Source organism: Cnephaeus nilssonii, assembly GCF_951640355.1.
Source record: "Cnephaeus nilssonii genome assembly, chromosome: 1".
NCBI classification, from domain to species: domain Eukaryota; kingdom Metazoa; phylum Chordata; class Mammalia; order Chiroptera; family Vespertilionidae; genus Cnephaeus; species Cnephaeus nilssonii.
Window position 1 is genome coordinate 72,051,191 of NC_137072.1, and position 15,897 is coordinate 72,067,087.

General features: G+C 45.1%; 1 protein-coding gene across 1 annotated transcript; it reads right to left on the bottom strand.

The window, feature by feature from the left end:
* Nucleotides 1-13,385: 13,385 nt before the first annotated feature.
* On the bottom strand, nucleotides 13,386-15,397 carry LOC307104504 (growth-regulated protein homolog gamma-like). Its single transcript, XM_079779394.1, has 4 exons — nucleotides 15,246-15,397; nucleotides 15,006-15,129; nucleotides 14,805-14,888; nucleotides 13,386-13,937 (listed from the first exon to the last, which is right to left on the bottom strand). Exons 1-4 carry the CDS (start codon nucleotides 15,346-15,348, stop codon nucleotides 13,922-13,924), a joined length of 327 nt encoding a protein of 108 aa, XP_079635520.1. The 5' UTR covers nucleotides 15,349-15,397; the 3' UTR covers nucleotides 13,386-13,921.
* Between the last annotated feature and the right edge of the window lie 500 nt (nucleotides 15,398-15,897).

The following is a 15,897-nucleotide window of genomic DNA, read 5'->3' on the forward strand; positions in this document are numbered from 1 at the left end:
CAGGCCTGCAGGGGAGGGCAGTTAGGGGTGACCAGGCTGGCAGGGGAAGGCAGTTAGGGGCAATTGGACTGGCAGGGGAGCAGTTAGGCATCAATCAGGCTGACAGGGGAGTGGTTAGGGGGTGATCAGGCAGGCAAGCGGTTGGGAGCCAGCAGCCCTGGATTGTGAGAGGGATGTCCGACTGCCCATCTAAATGGGCAGTCAGATATCCCTCAAGGGGTCCCAGATTGGAGAGGGTGCAGGCTGGGCTGAGGGACACCCTCCCTTCCCTCCGTGCATGAATTTCATGCACCGGGCCTCTAGTGTTAAAAGGTGTGGATCAGTGATTCTTAACTTGAGCATGCATCAGAATCACCTAAAGGTTTTGTTAAAGCAGACCATTGCACCAATCCTCAGAGTTTCTGATTCAGTGGGTTGGAGATAAAACCTGAGAATTTGCATCTCTAACATATTGTCTGAGTGGCCAGATTATTATTATGACCACCCCATCAGTACTTTATTGGGTCACCTTTTGCCTTCAATACTGTGGCGATTCTTCTTGGCATTGACTCCACGAGATGTTGAAAGGTGATGCGAGGAATCTGACATCATGCCTGATGAATAGCACTGTCCAGTTCTGTGAGATTTGATGGTTGTGGAACCAGCTGCCTGATGGCTCTTTTAACTTCGTCCCACAAATGCTCAATTGGATTGAGATCTGGTGATTGTGGGGGCCACCTAAGCAAGGTAAATTCTCCCTCATGTTCTTGAAACCACTCCTGCACAATATGAGCACCATTGCATGGTGCATTGTCTTGTTGGAAGAAGCCATCTCCATTGGGATATGCCATCAACATGATAGGATGAACTTGATCAGCAATGATACTTAGTACGTTGTGCTATTCAGACGTTGTTCCACACAAATTAAAGGGCCCAAATCATGCCAGGAAAACATGCCCCAAACCATAACACTGCCCCCACCAGCTTGAAGGGTTGTACTCATGCATGTGGGGTGCATACTTTCATGCTGTTTCTGCGAAATTCTCACTCTGCCATCTGCATGATGCAACTGGAAACGTGATTCATCGGACCACATAACTTTTTTCCAATGCTCGGCTGTCCAATCCTTGTGTTCCTGTGCGAATTGGAGACGTTTTATCTTGGTAACTGCAGACAGCAAAGGTGTTTGAACAGGCCTTTGACTTCCATATCCCATACGATGCAGTGTATGGCTAATTTGCCTACAAACTTCAGGTGGTCATAATAATCTGGCCACTCAGTGTATAAAGAAGATGTGAGATTTGACCTCATTTAACCTCTTTCATATATATATGAAAGTTAAGAGAGTAGACCTTGAGAATTCTCATCGCAAGAAAAAAAGAAAATTCCAATGTTAGAGGCTTCCGTTCTCCCCCATATCTTCACTAGTTACATAAACTCTTTTCTGCTGCAGTAGGCACCTTCAGGTATCAACTGAACATTTGTAATAAATTTGGGAGAAATAAAGTCAGAATGTACCTGGATACACTGACATTGCAACTCTTGGCTCTGACAGGGATCAGCTATAAGAGAAAAGAATAGCAAAAGCCTGAGTCAGAACGAAGACAACCATGATGCTTAATTCTTTATCTGAAATTTGAAATCAGTGCAGCAGGATACTCAACACAGAATAAGTACTGATAGAAATATTTAGAGAGGTAATCACACAAATCTAATCATCTGCTCTTCTGTTGACCAGTGAGCATTTATTGAGCATTTACTATGTTTGAGAAACTGATCTCAAACACTAGATCAATAATTTATTGCTTAAAAATGTATATGGTCAATAAGAATTTATTTAATGGTAAAGTCAATTTCCTTTTATGAAAAGATGTAAATATACAGATTTTGTGTGAATTCTATCAGTTGAAGACAATGATTTATATCTGCCTACCATCATTAAAATAAACACCCTAAACCTATCTGCAGTAATGTTCTTGCTGTAATCTCCAATAAGAAAATTATAGTCCATTACAGTCAGATATTTCTAGGAAGTTAAACAGATTTTTAAAAATTAATTTAATAATTTTTGACACTGCAATCTAAATATATGTTTGCTTAGATGTTAATTTCAGTTTCTACATTTTGCCTAATGCTAAATACAATCTCATTAGATTGGGAATCTTTTTTTTTTTTTTTTTTTTTGAAATTTTCTAGTGCCTAGAAGGAAAAGACAAAGGCATGGTTGGCTTACCAAAGATAGCCAGGACAAGAACAGCCAGAAGTATGACTGCCCATGAGCTCTCAGCAGCCATGCCTGTGCTTGACCTTGATCCCTGTCTGAATGGTGAAATCAACACTACAGCCCTCTTTTATGTACTCTGAGAATTTTTTGTTGTTCTTGCATTCTTTCTGCCCATTGAAGAGTGAAAAGAGCATGTTCATCTCTATGAGCCAAAAAGGAAGCTGGATTTGTTTTTCAGGTTTTGTTTAATTTGGGGTTTGGGACAGGCTGAGGTGAATTTGTTGAACAGAAAAGTGAACCTATTATTCCTGAGGGTGGTGAAACTGTTATTACAAAGGTTCAGTTCCAATTGCAGTTAATGGTGATTTACAGAATGGAATCACAAAACTGTCTACATCTCTTTTCAAAGGTTATATTTGCACAAAGTAGGAAATTAAGATGCTTTTTTGTTCAGCAAGTATTTGCTTATGTCTTCTATGCTTATTTGCATAATCCTACTCAAGGTTATAATAGAATCGGCCAAGCTCTAACTATACTTACAGTATGGATAACTTACAAAGAAACTGAAGTTCAAACTACAGTAACCCTTGTTCTCCTAAGAACAGTTTACTTTTGATTTGAAGGAAGCAGTTTCAATGAGTTTGAAACTAAATTATCTAATCGGGAACTATGAGCTTCAATTTTTTTCCTTAAGATTTATAGGTGACCTTAATTATTCCATACTGACCACATTTTTTTTTTGCATTAACAAATCAAACACTAAAGTATTTATATTAGTTTCCTAGGGCTGCCATAGCAAAGTACCAGAGACTGGGTGGCTTAAAAACAGAAAGTTTTGCCTCACAATTCTGAAGGGTAGAAGTCCAAAATCAAGGTATTGGCAAGGTTAATTCTTACGTCTGTAAGTAATGGATTTGCTTGAAGCCTCTCTCCTTGGCTGATAGATGGTTATCTTCATCTTCACATGATGTTCTCCTTGTGAATGTGTCTGTCTCCGAATTTTCCCTTTGTATAAGAACACCAGTCATGTTGGATTAGGGCCCAACCAAATGACCTTATTTTCATTTGGTTACTTCTGAAAGAACCTATCTCCAAATGAGGTACTGGGGGTTAGGACTTAACTTGATGAACTTGATGAAATTAGGACATACTTCAACCCATAACAGCATTTAACTGAAGAAACAGTAATTACTGAAGGACCGATATAGTAAAAAGGTAAACCTAGCCTAAATAATAAGATAATTTTGCCAATTCTCATTGAGCATCTATTACCTTCCAGAGCTATTGCTGGACACTAGGTATTTGTGAATAAAAATTGAGTTTCTGCTCTTGAGAAGTTCACTGACTGTTTGGAGAAACAGACATGTAAGCAAATTAAACTAAAAGATAATCTGTGCTATACTAGATATGTACCTGAGACACCCTGAGGAAGAAGAGGGAAGACTTGGCTAGAAGAGGAGGGAGGGAAAACATCACAGAGGAGATAACATTGGAGTTATTAAAGATGAAGGAAAACTCATCATAATAAAAGGCTAACAAACCTTCCAGACAGAAATGCACAGAGAGGCACAGCTTTGTGAAGAGTTGCTATGGTCTGAATGTTTATGTCTCCCCAAAATTCACATTTTGGAATCCTAACCCCCAAAGTGATGGTGTTGGTGGGGTGGAGCTTTGGGAGGTGATTAAGTCTTGAGGATGGAGGCCACAAACATGGGATTAGTTCCCTTTACAAAAGAGACTCCTGGGGGGTGTGGAGTAGAGGGGATCAATGGGAAAATAAAAGGGGACATCTGTAATATGTTCAACATAAATATAAATTTAAATAAAAGAGAGATCCCACAGAGCTCTCTAGACCCTTCTGTCATGTGATGACACAAGGACTAATCTGTGATGTTGTCACCATGATCTCAAACTTTTATCCTCTAAAACTAGGAGAAATAAATTTATGTTTTTTATAAGCCACCCAGACCATGGTCATTTGTTATAGCGGACAAACTAAAGCAAGGGTATTGGCAAGTCCAGGAAGGGGAAAGTTATTGCAATCTCAAAATGAGATAAATTTGAATAACTTGACAACATTCAATTGACTGATTAGATCTTGGCCTTTATTCAAACCAAAAAGCTGAAAATAAGTTAGAAACACTATTCAGATATAACCTTAATTTCTCTGAGTCTCATTTTTCTTCTGTACCAAGTAGAGGTCATAAAATGCTGTGTTATCTACATATGTAGATATTATCTATAAAATAAAAGCCTAAGTGACCATTAGGCAGAACGACCAGAATGACCGTTTGCTATGATGCACACTGACCACCAGGGAGCAGACGCTCAATGCAAGAGCTGCTCCCTGGTGGTCAGTGTGCTCCCACAGGGGGAACACCGCTCAGCAGAAGCCAGGCTCACAGCTGGTAAGCGCAGTGGCAGTGGCAGGAGCCTCTCCTGCCTCTGAGGCAGTGCTAAGGAACAGTGAGCTGAGCAGTAAGGAGTGAGGGGTTATGGACTGCGAGAGGGCACAATCTGGGCTGAGGGACCCCGCCCCCCCAGTGCACGAATTTCATGCACTGGGCCTCTAGTGATGTTAATAAGGAAATATACTTGTACAAAGGTATAATAACCAAATGTTGAAAGATTCAAAATACTTTTGTATTTTAAAACTTTAAAGACAGGCTTAGGACATCGTGAGAGTTATTAAGAAGTTTGTTAAACAGGTGGTGATAAATGATCAGATTTTCCTTATCAAATGTAGGTCTTTGATTCTAGACCTACTAAAATCTATGCTAGATCTGGAGGATAATTAATTTACAATTAGATCTAGATTATTTAAAATGCTCAGATTGTCAACTTCTAAGGTTTTATAGACAATTTATTTTATTAGTTGAATTTTCACACAAACCTGAGATGTATACAAACATGCAAATGACTAGATTATTTTTTATTTTTCATTGTAACCTTATGTTTCATTCTTCAAAATATTTATCTACACTAACAGAGATACAATGTAATGTGATAATAGTAATGATCATTTATTGAGTTCTGCTTGTGTCAACACAACTCTATGAACTTTTTGTATGATATCTGGAAACTTTACAAGGAATGTTTCTATCTTATAGATGAGGAAATTGAATATCCCAGACAGATTAATATCCACAAATACTTAGCAGCTTCTCACTTCAAGTTGTGGAATCTATTTCCCAAATCCCTCGACTCTGTGCTAACCTTATAACTTGCTTTGGTCTATAAGATGTGGTAAAAGTGGTATGGATACTCCATGTGACTAGACGATATGGAATAGTGGCAGAAAGGCAAATAGAGCTCCAGAATCTACGTCCAGTTTCCGTTGAATCTCTTTGATCAATACAAAGTCACACATACATAGAGTGAATCTGAGCAATTCTCAGGCCTCATGTGGGATAGAGAGATTGTTAGAGTGGAGAGACCTTGTGAGCACTCAGGGCATTTGGTAGAAACATAGAAATAATTTGTCTTAGTAGTTCAGCTCTAGGTCAAAGAAATCTCTCTAGACCACCCTGACAAAGCTTAAAAACAGCCTCAGAAATATCAAGTTGATGCTCTAGTAATTTAATTGCCTGTCAGAACAGAAATCAAGACTCTAAAAGCAGAAAAAAAAATCTAGACACTCATCAACACAAAATTCAAAATTTCCTACACCAATAAAAAATTACTACACATGCCAAGAAGTAGAAAAGTATGATCCATAACCAGAGGAGAAAAATTAGTCAATAGAAATAGACTCAGAAATGACAGCATGATAGAATTAGTAGACAAGAATTTTTAAATAGCTATTATAAATATGTTCAAGGGTTTAAAGGATAATGTAAACATAATAGAGAAGTAGAAAATGTATCGATAGATGATATAGATTTCATATACATCTATATATAGATATAAATATAAATATGTGATATAGATGTAGATGTAGATATAATGATATTAGATATATAGATATAGACATAGACATAGGTAATATAAATATATGGTATAGATATATAATATAGTTATAGATATAGCTATAGATTGATATAGATTTAGATATAGACACTGATATAGAAATAGATATATAGTGTAATTTCTAAAACTGTTCAACCAAGGGGGACTGAAACATAGAATATTCATCCACTAACTCCTGCCTTCAGTGAGGGTTTCCTTTGAAGGCATAAAATCACTGGCCATCCTGCTTGCAAGTTGAGCAAACTCTCGCTGCCATTTCCCCTTTCCCATGCTCAAATGAAGAGAGCCCCCAAGAAAAGAATCAGAAGGATAGAGGAGACTGAGTTGAGAAGCTGTCAGCAGGAAGGTATGTTGCCCATTGCAACTAATTGGTATGCAGAAGGGATATGGAGTGGGGCATTAATGGTGAAGACAGGACTAGCCCTCTCTGTTATTATTTGTCTGGGTAGTCAGAAACAAGAGAGACAGTGTCATCTGTCACTCTGGATGGTCCCCATTATGCAACTGCAAGTCTACCATCTCTGCCTCCCCCAGTGTCTCTCCAGTTACTTCTGGGAGTCCTGAAAGGACATTCGGTAGAACTCACAAAGAAGAGCTCTCGAGGGCAGACTAGGGACAGCCATATTGCCTTCTTTCTGGCTCTAGTCCTTTGGTTACACTGCTCAGGAAGCCTCAGTCATTGTTGCCTTTGCTCTTTCCTGCTGTTGACCTCCAAAGTTAGGATGTGTCATGTAGGATTCTTTACTTACTTCACCCATGACACTGGCTCATACACCCTTTTGTCCCATTTCCTGCCACAATACTCTCAATGAAAGATTGCTTTGTACTTGAAAAGTCTCAGGGAAATTTGATGTGAAAACTACACTACATATCCCACCAGATATGGGACTAAGACAATGTTCATGGAGTTGGCCTGAGGACCAATGGCAGATTTCTGGAGCCATCTCTGCAACAACTTCAGAAAGTGTATTCTGCTATTATCTTCATTCTATAGAGGGTAAAGGAAACTTGCCCAAGATCACACAGTCAACAAGTAATAGGGCTGGAATTTACTCTAAAGTTTATTTGGTTCTTTGAAACCTATGTCTTTAACCACCATATAAACAGAAACATCTTTCTGTTTTATGCTCCATGTTGCATATTGATAAGAGTTAAGTGGACAGTCCAGAAAGAACAAGACAATGTTTGGATGCAGGAATTGATCTTAGGTGTGAGCCCTTGGGATCCTACCTGTAAATATTTTCCAATGTCCTTTGACTTGGGGCGAGGGAATGAATGGCATTTATGGAGCTTCTAGAATGGTTTCCGTTTATTTACTTCTGTACAGTTCACAAATTTTCTTCCTTTTCATCTCATTTATAACTAAGTTAATAACATTAGCATTATAAAGAGACTAGAGGCTCAGTGCATGAAATCATGCGTGGGTAGGGTACCTAGGCCTAGCCTGCAATCAGGGCCATCTTCTGCCTGTTTGCTAGTCCCCAGTCCTCCCCTGACCCACCACCGACACCCACCCCTGTTCCCTGTTCATCATCTGTCGATCTATTGGAGCCTGTGGGCTGGGGGGAGGGACCAAGAGGTCTGCCTTCCACCCACTTGCCAGTCCCCAGTCCCACCCCACCACCACCCACCCCAGTTCCCTGTGGTTTCCTGTTGGCCATCCAGCGATCGGAGCCTGCGGGATGGGGGAGGGACTGAGAGGTGGTCAATGCACCTCATAACCACTGGTCGATTGGTCGTTCTGGTTTTTATGCCGTTATGGTCACTGGCCTTTTATTATATAGGACTAGAGGCCTGGTGCACGAAATTCGTGCACGGGGGAGGAGGGGTGTCTCTCAGCCCAACCTGCACCCTCTCCAATCTGGGACCCTTTGGAGGATGTCTGACTGCCTGTTTAGGCCCGGTCCATGGGATCAGGCCTAAACAGGCAGTCAGACATCCCTTTCACAATCTAGGACTGCTGGTTCCCAACTACTCGCCTGCCTGCTTTCCTGATTGCCCCTAACTGCTCTGCCTGCCAGCCTGATCACCCCCTAACCACTCCCCTGCCAGCCTGATTGATGCCTAACTGCCCTCCCCTGACACCCCGGTCACTCCCAAATGCCCTCCCTTGCATATTCCCTCTTTATAAGATAGGGCTTTTTCTTTAGCATATTGGACAGTCCTAACTGGTTTGGCTCAGTGGATGGAGCATTGGCCTGCAGATTCAAGGGTCCTAAGTTCGATTCTGGTCAAGGGCATGTACCTTGGTTGGGGGCACATACCCAGTCAGGAGTTTGCAGGAGGCAGTTGATCGATGTTTCTTTCTCATAGATGTTTCTGGCTCTCTATCCCTTTCCCTTCCTCTCTGTAAAAAATCAATAAAATATATATTATAAAAAAAGAAACATTTAAGATTCCTCCATATCTGCCTGGCTGGTGTGACTCAGTGGTTGAGACCCCAGGCTGCCACCGCTGGAGGGGTTCGGGCCCTGGCCAGGCTGAGACCCCAGCCCAAGGCTGCCACCTCAGCCCAGCCAGGCTGAGACCCCTGCCCAGGCTGCCATCTCAGCCTGGCTGCGGATAGCCCGGTGGGTGCCTTCCCTGGCCTGAAGATCACGCATTGGGGGTGCACTGCACTGCCGGCCTGACACCCCGGCCCCAAACCCCATGGCCTGCTTCGCCCCTGATCATGCACGGCTCGGGGGGCGGGTCGCTGCCGGCCTGACACCCCGGCCCCTAGCCCTGAGGCCCGCTTCACCCTGGATTGCGGGCGGCTCGGGGGCGACCAGCCGGACACCCCAGACTGCCACCACTGGACAGGGATTTCTGTGTGGGGTGCGGGCGCCTCCCAGCTAGACACCCTGGACTGCCACTGCTGGGCAGACTTGGGGACTCTGCTGGGGCTCGGGGCTAAGAGGACTGGGCGCCGCCATCTTGTGGCCATGGGCGCCGCCATTTTGTCACGGAGTGATGGTTAATTTGCATATTACCCTTTTATTAGATAGGACTAGTGGCCCAGTGCACAAAAATTCATGCACAGGGGGGTGGGGGGGCTCCCTCAGCCCGGCCTGCCCCCTCTCACAGTCCAGGAGCCCTCACAGGATGTCCTACTGACAGCCGCAGTCTGGCCTCCCTCTGCAGGAGGCAACTGGCCAATCAGGTATATAGATACTTACTGAAGGCAGCATGGACTCCTTCCTTATTTCTTTCCTCTGTGGTTGGAGAATAGGGGACTAAAAGGTGGAGAGAGACCTGAGGCTGGGCCTGAGGCTTTTGTAGGCAGCAGAAAGAGAGAGAGGGCTGGGGATAATCTAGACACGGTTTCCTTCAATTGTCCTCCCTTCCTCTGGCCCCCTCCCTCCATTTTTTCCTTGTCGCGGTGGATGCTCAGGCCTCAGACCAACAGGAGCCCAGTGACGGTGGGGTTCAGCCCCCTCACTTCTCAGCTGAACATAGAGCCACCTCACATTCCAAGCGGGGCTGTTTTCAAGTGACTAAAGCGCTGGGAATTCATGCCTCCTGGCCTTTGCCCTCTCGGTTTTCTTCTTGGGTCTGTTGCAAACTTCACCGAGACACCGAAGCAGCTCTGCCCTGGTAGTTCTTCACCGGCCCCTGCCCGGGCCCCACTGGGAAGTAATGCTCGAGGTCTCCAGGTCAACAGTCTGCGCTCAGAGCCCATAGCCCATTCCCCGGGCAGGTGGGGCAGGGCGGCTAGCTTGGAGGAGGAAGATGGCAGAGTAAGAGTTGGCATGAACCAGCACCTGCTCATCCAGACTTCCTAAGCTCCCCACCAGGCCCAGGTCAGGCCCCTTCCCCACTCCGGGAGGATCCCGGCTGAGGTCCCCTACCTGCACCCAGCGCCCTCCTCCCTGTTCCACCACTGGGGGGCAGGAGCAGCTGCCAGCTCTGGACCCGGCCAGTCTGGGAGGCGGCAGCGCAGGCGGTGCAGCTTAGGGCGCCAGTGGCCGCCAGCCTCCTCCCTCTCCCTGAAGCGTGGGGCAGGGTCACAGCAGCTTGTGGCCACCCCTGGGCACCGTGAATGGATACACCACTCGGCACCTAGCCACCGTCTGGCCTGGGACCTGTGGAGGCTGGGTGGCCTCGGGCTCCTGCTGGCCCCACCGAAGCCATACTTGGCTTGGCCGGCCAGCCCTCCCCCCTCTACCACCACCTTAGGGCTGCGCGTGCCCCAAGGGCCTCATCACCCTCATGAATTGCCACAGCCCGGCCATCCCGTCCCAGGAAGTGTCTGTCCCGATCGCCATGGCTCACTCCCTGGTGCAGTCAGGCCTGCCCAGCAAGCACATAGGCAGGAGCTGGGCCACCGAGGGGAGGGTGGAGGGATGCGTGGGTCAGGGTGGAAGTGGGGAACTTGGCTGTGTAAACACAGCCCTGTTATGCCATGCTGGCCCCTCATGCTGCATCCCCTGCCTGGCACCATACTCTCGGGCCTGGGGTGGGGGTGAGGGACCTGGGGCTGTGGCCTGGAGGAGGCCCTCGCTGTCTTGGAGTCACAGTGGTCAGTCAGGGAGGGATGCAGAGTGCCAGGAGGCAGCCTCACGCAAGTCCCTGCTGTAAGTCCCCACCTCTCTCTCTCTCTGAGAGGTCAGCAGTTCAGCCCGCTGGGCATGCTGCGCACAGCCTGGCATTCAGTCAAGCCTTTGGTCATTTGGATGTTACGGACACTGGCTCTTTATATATATATATAGATAGATAGATAATTATTTTTAACTCTTTTAAGTGCAAAGAAAGATCACAGAGGTTGTTTCTTACTAAAAAAGGAATTTTTAGGGGTGAAAAAGACAGGTTTTAGGAAATTTTAGAAATTAAGGGGACCATGGAGGAAGCACAGAGCTGCAGAGCAGCAGAAGGTGTATTTCCATAGAATAGGGGAGCTGAAAAGCTGCAACAGGTACATTTCCATAGAATGAGGGGCTGGGAATAGCAAAAGGTCTATATTTACAAAATAAAGGGAAGCAAGCCCTTCATCCAGAAGGAGGAGAAGAAAGCCCAAAGGGAATAGGAAAACAATGGGGAAGGAGGGGGGAGAACCTCACATGTCCCATTTGAGGTTTGACCTTTGAGCCCAGGAGTTACTATAGTAACCAGTCCAAGGGAATAGTGACCAATCAGAGGGGATATCAAGGCACAATGGTCGGCAACCTTTATAAGCCATAGGGAAAGGGAACCCAGTGGGACCCTTTCCCCCTCCCCACGTGGGAGTCTGTACTTGTTCTTTAATAAATTTCCACCTTTGCTATACCACTTTCTGTCCATGGATTTATTCTTCAACTCTGGCGGACAAAGATTCCAGGTTCCAGTTTAAAAATTCTGCCTCATTGCTACTTAGCATAAAAGCCCATATTTACCCACCTACTTGGGGCAAGCCAGAACTTGACCTCAATTATTCAGGCTGCTTCTTGCTTCTGCTAAAGGCTTTTACCACAGGTCTCAGAATTTACTGAACAAGTCCTGAATTAAAGACAAGCACACACCCGACACATCCACAAGTATTCCTGCTTTTAAGGTTTGGAGTGTGGTTTCTTTTAGATTATAGGGATCTTCACTCCCTTGATATACCAATTTTGTTTGTCTTAGAAACCTGGAGTGCTGCTGTCAACCTGGGGCATTACTGAATACCAAATTCCAGAAGACTTTCTCAAGTCAAGCAATCCATCAGGTTCCATAGAAATTGCAGTAGGAAAAGTAGGAACTAATGCACTCAAATCTTAAAACCATGCTACTTGATAAATTGGTATAAAGGATTGGAACAAACATGAAACTCACTGGTACTTCCTTATAAATAACCTGGAGAGTGTTATGCTAAGCAAAATAAGCCAGTCAGAGAAAGACAAGTAACATGATCTCACTCATGTGGAGTCTAATGAACAAAATAAACTGTTAAACAAAATAGACCCAGAGACATAGAAGCATGGAACAGATTGTGGAATCTTAAAGGGAATGTGAGGGGTAGGTGGGTGGGAGGGATGAGATCAACCAAAGAACATGTATGCAAATATGCTTATCCTGTGGACACAGACAATAGGGTAGTGAAGGCCTGGGGTAGGGAGAGGGGGCAGGCTAGAAGGGGTCAATAGGGAAAAATGGGGGACATATATACTACTTTCAACAATAAAGATTTTTAAAATATAAAATGTATTAACTCCTCAAGAAAAGAAATTGAATCCACCTGGCCGGTATAACTCAGCAAGTTGAACACTGACCCAGAAACCAAGAGGTCACCAGTTTGATTCCCAGTCAGTGATATTTCCATCTCTCTATCCCTCTCCCTTCCTCTCTCTCTAAAAATCAATAAAACAAATTTAAAAAAATTCTAACCCAACTATTAATTAGATCTTTTCCTAGGTGAAGTATTCAGCCATTCACTTTTTCTGCTTCCACTGATGAATCAAATTATTTCAGTTTTGAAAAAAAACAAAAAAATCCGCTTTACCACCATTTCACAGCCAGCTTCATTAAACTGTCAATAATCATTTGAAAACCCATTCATCAAAAACAATGCAATGGGAGTCCTTGTTAAGATAACTATTAAAATGTAAATCCTTTTAAGGAGAAGGTAAACTTGAGCAGGTATCAAGGAGCTCCTTATTAAAAAAAGAACAACAACATAGCAGTAGCCCTGCTGAATGTGAATCAGTTGGCTGAATGTCCTCCTGTGCACTGAAGGGTTGCTGGTTAGATTCCTGGTCCAGGCACATACCCAGGTTGGGAGTTCAGTCCCTGGTCCCTAGTCAGGTCATTAATGCTTCTCTCTCTCTCTCTCTCTCTCTCTCTCTCTCTCTCTCTCAAATCAATAAAAAACATATGATTCTTACACTAAGAGGGGAGAGGTTGGTCCACAGTTGGGAAACCACATCCTTGGGTAGCTGAGAGCCAAGGGGAGTGACAGCTATCACTAGATGAAGTTAAGCATAACCTATAGTTTGATTTATATGTGTAGCCAATTGAATACCCAAGGGGGAGAGGGGGATGTTGAGAAACATTGATGTAAATTATCAGATTATCCAGTAAAGATAGTTGCTTTTTTTCCAGAAAATAAAACAAGCACCATTTATTTTGACATATTTTATTTTCATGTTCTTTTTTTTTTTTTTTGCAAAACCATCAATAAGTACTTAAATCTCTTTGTCTTAAGACACAAACTTTGCATAATTGACACTAAACAAGGCATTATGCCTTACACAAAAGACATGAAATGTCCAAGGGATATTCAGTTCTTAAAGCTTCAACATTAGAAATGCTGACCACATACTGTGAAATTGTTCCAATAAATAACAACTGACATTCTTTTAAACACGTACAAAAATAGATGCATACATACATTCCCCTACCCTTACTATTGCTTGGATCCCCCATCCTCTATCATAGCAGCTGACATTGCTGTGGGCTCCTCAGAAATATTACTTTAATGACTAGAGAATATTTGCAAACATTTTACCTTCAAATTGAATAAGAATCAGAATGGTATGAACCTGGGTTTGCCATAATATAAACAATAAAAATAACAGCACAATGCCCAAGTAGAGCCAATGACATCCTTAACGATTTCACATGTAAAATATTAACATAGAATATTTGAAAACAACCAATAAATAAATAAATAAGTAGAATAACTCCCCTAAGAGATGCTCAAGCATATTAAGTCCAATCAAGGTGACTTTGGGGGCTGATGATTCCTCTTTTTCCTCTTTGATTTCTGTAGGGCAGGGCCTGCTTCAGGTAGAGCCACCAATCCGCTTCCTCTGGTCAGTTGGAGCTGCCCCTATAATGAGAAAAAAGGTGTCCTTAGTAGCTGCCCAGGAAAACCAGCTGCACAACACTCTCCTCCTGCCCTCTAGATTCCAAAGTTCTTCTGAATCTAGTTTTCCTGACCTGCACCAAGTGCCTGCTTCTAGACTGTGTGGCTGAGACCTCTAGGCGCTTGGATGCTCTTATTCAGGAAGCAGGGGTGGTGCTGTCTGGGGTCCTTACCACCACCTCTGCATTCCTAAGTAAGGAATTATTCCTAAAAAGGTGAATTGTTGACTTCGAACAGCCAGAACCTCTTGGGTAGGTGAGTGCCAAGGGGAGTGACATGGGATCATCTGTCACACTGGGCCTCACTTGAGTCCAGCAACCCAGGTAGTAGCTACTAGTTTTCCCTGTTTTACTGAGTCTAGAGAAGCTAAAGCATTTTCCTTGAGGTATATGGCTAATAGGTGGTCAAACCCAGATTTGTACTCAATACAGGGTCACTGCAAAGTCCCTGTTCATCACCACTAACTAAGATTTGGGGCCTGTGATGCAGAGAAACAAGGATTCTGCTTTTCAGGCTTGAAGCTCAGAAAGAATTGGGGGGCGGGGGCGTTTAACAGGTGGGAAGCTTTTTAGCATAACTGCCGGACACCAGTGAGAATTCTAATGAAGGGTGCTTTACCCACCTTCCTCTGAATGGGGGTGGAGAGGGAAATGGGGATGGAGAACACCGGAAATATCCTCCTGGACCAGAGCAGATTAATTACCCAAATGGCAAATCTAATTGTGAAACAATGACTCTTCACTCCTTCAGCTAACCCTGGGCTTCCCTGATATAGTTTTCAGGAGGCAGATGCCAATATCTGTCACGAATGACTCTAGTCAGATAACTCACTTGTTTAACAGCCTGTCCAGTATTTTCTTAACCAGGGGGGATGCGGGGTTGAGACAAACTTTCTGTCCATTCTTGAGAGTGGCTCTGCAGACAGAAGGGAGAACCCACGTGAGACAGGAGGGCGGGCTAGGGCCAGGGTGGGGGCATCTGGACAGTGGAGGTGACAAGGATGGTGGCAGCAGCAGAGCGTGGTGAACTTACATGACTTCTGTTTGGTCGCAGTGGGGTCCTGGGGACGTCACCTGCACACTCTGGATGATCTTGGGGTGAATTCCCTCGAAGATCTGCAAGCACTGGCAGCGCAGTTCAGTGACCTTGGGCGCCGCTGCAGGGACCACAGGCTCGGTTAGTGGGATGCTCCCAATGGGCGCCCCCCCGCCACCCCCCCCCCCCCCCGCCACCCCCCTTCTCCTCCTTGGGCTCCCAGGGCTCGAGTCTCACCTGCAGCTTGCCGGCAGGCGGCGGCCAGGAGCAGGAGCAGGAGCGCGGCCCGGAGGAACCGGGGAGCGCGGGGTGCAGCAGCGGCGGTGGCGGTGCGGGCCATGGGGCTGAGCTCGGAGGATCGGTGCTGCGGTGCCTGGAGTGTGAGAGCTGGCAGGAGAGCTGGTGGAGCGAGGTCTGTGGCTCCCCGAGGCGGACGAACCCCTTTTATCCATGCTCGAGGCGGAAAGCTAGCAACCCCAGGGCTTGGGAAATTCCCGGACTTGCACTTGGTTCCCTGGTCGGGACCGAGGGTGTGGCCCGGCCCCTGAGGGATGTCGGGGTGGGGAACCCGAGGCTTTGACCTCACACATGACTAAGCGGACTGTAGGATGTTCTCTTTCTGGCCAAATTCCCAAAGCGGGGGTGAGTCGCTGCCGTGCAGGAGCTGCTGTCTGCGAGGGGGGACCATGGGCGCCCAGCGACCCCAGTGCGCAGGGTGGAGAGGGGCTGGGGGCGGACCCATGAGATCCTCCAGCAAAGGTGACACATCTTTAGAGGGAAAGCGCTGCCTCTTTAGTTAACACACCTGGGGGAATCAAGGAGGGGTGTGGGGTAAATTTTACCTAGCTATCTATATGTATTATGTTTATATGCATTCCATGTCTCTCTA

What these genes read in the sequence shown, in the direction of transcription:
- LOC307104504 (XM_079779394.1), bottom strand. Translation starts at nt 15,348, where the DNA reads ATGGCCCGCACCGCCACCGCCGCTGCTGCACCCCGCGCTCCCCGGTTC. An exon ending in CGCCTGCCGGCAAGCTGCAG is followed by an intron (nt 15,130 to 15,245) that starts GTGAGACTCGAG and finishes TGGTCCCTGCAG; the next exon opens with CGGCGCCCAAGGTCACTGAA. An exon ending in TGCGACCAAACAGAAGTCAT is followed by an intron (nt 14,889 to 15,005) that starts GTAAGTTCACCA and finishes TTCTGTCTGCAG; the next exon opens with AGCCACTCTCAAGAATGGAC.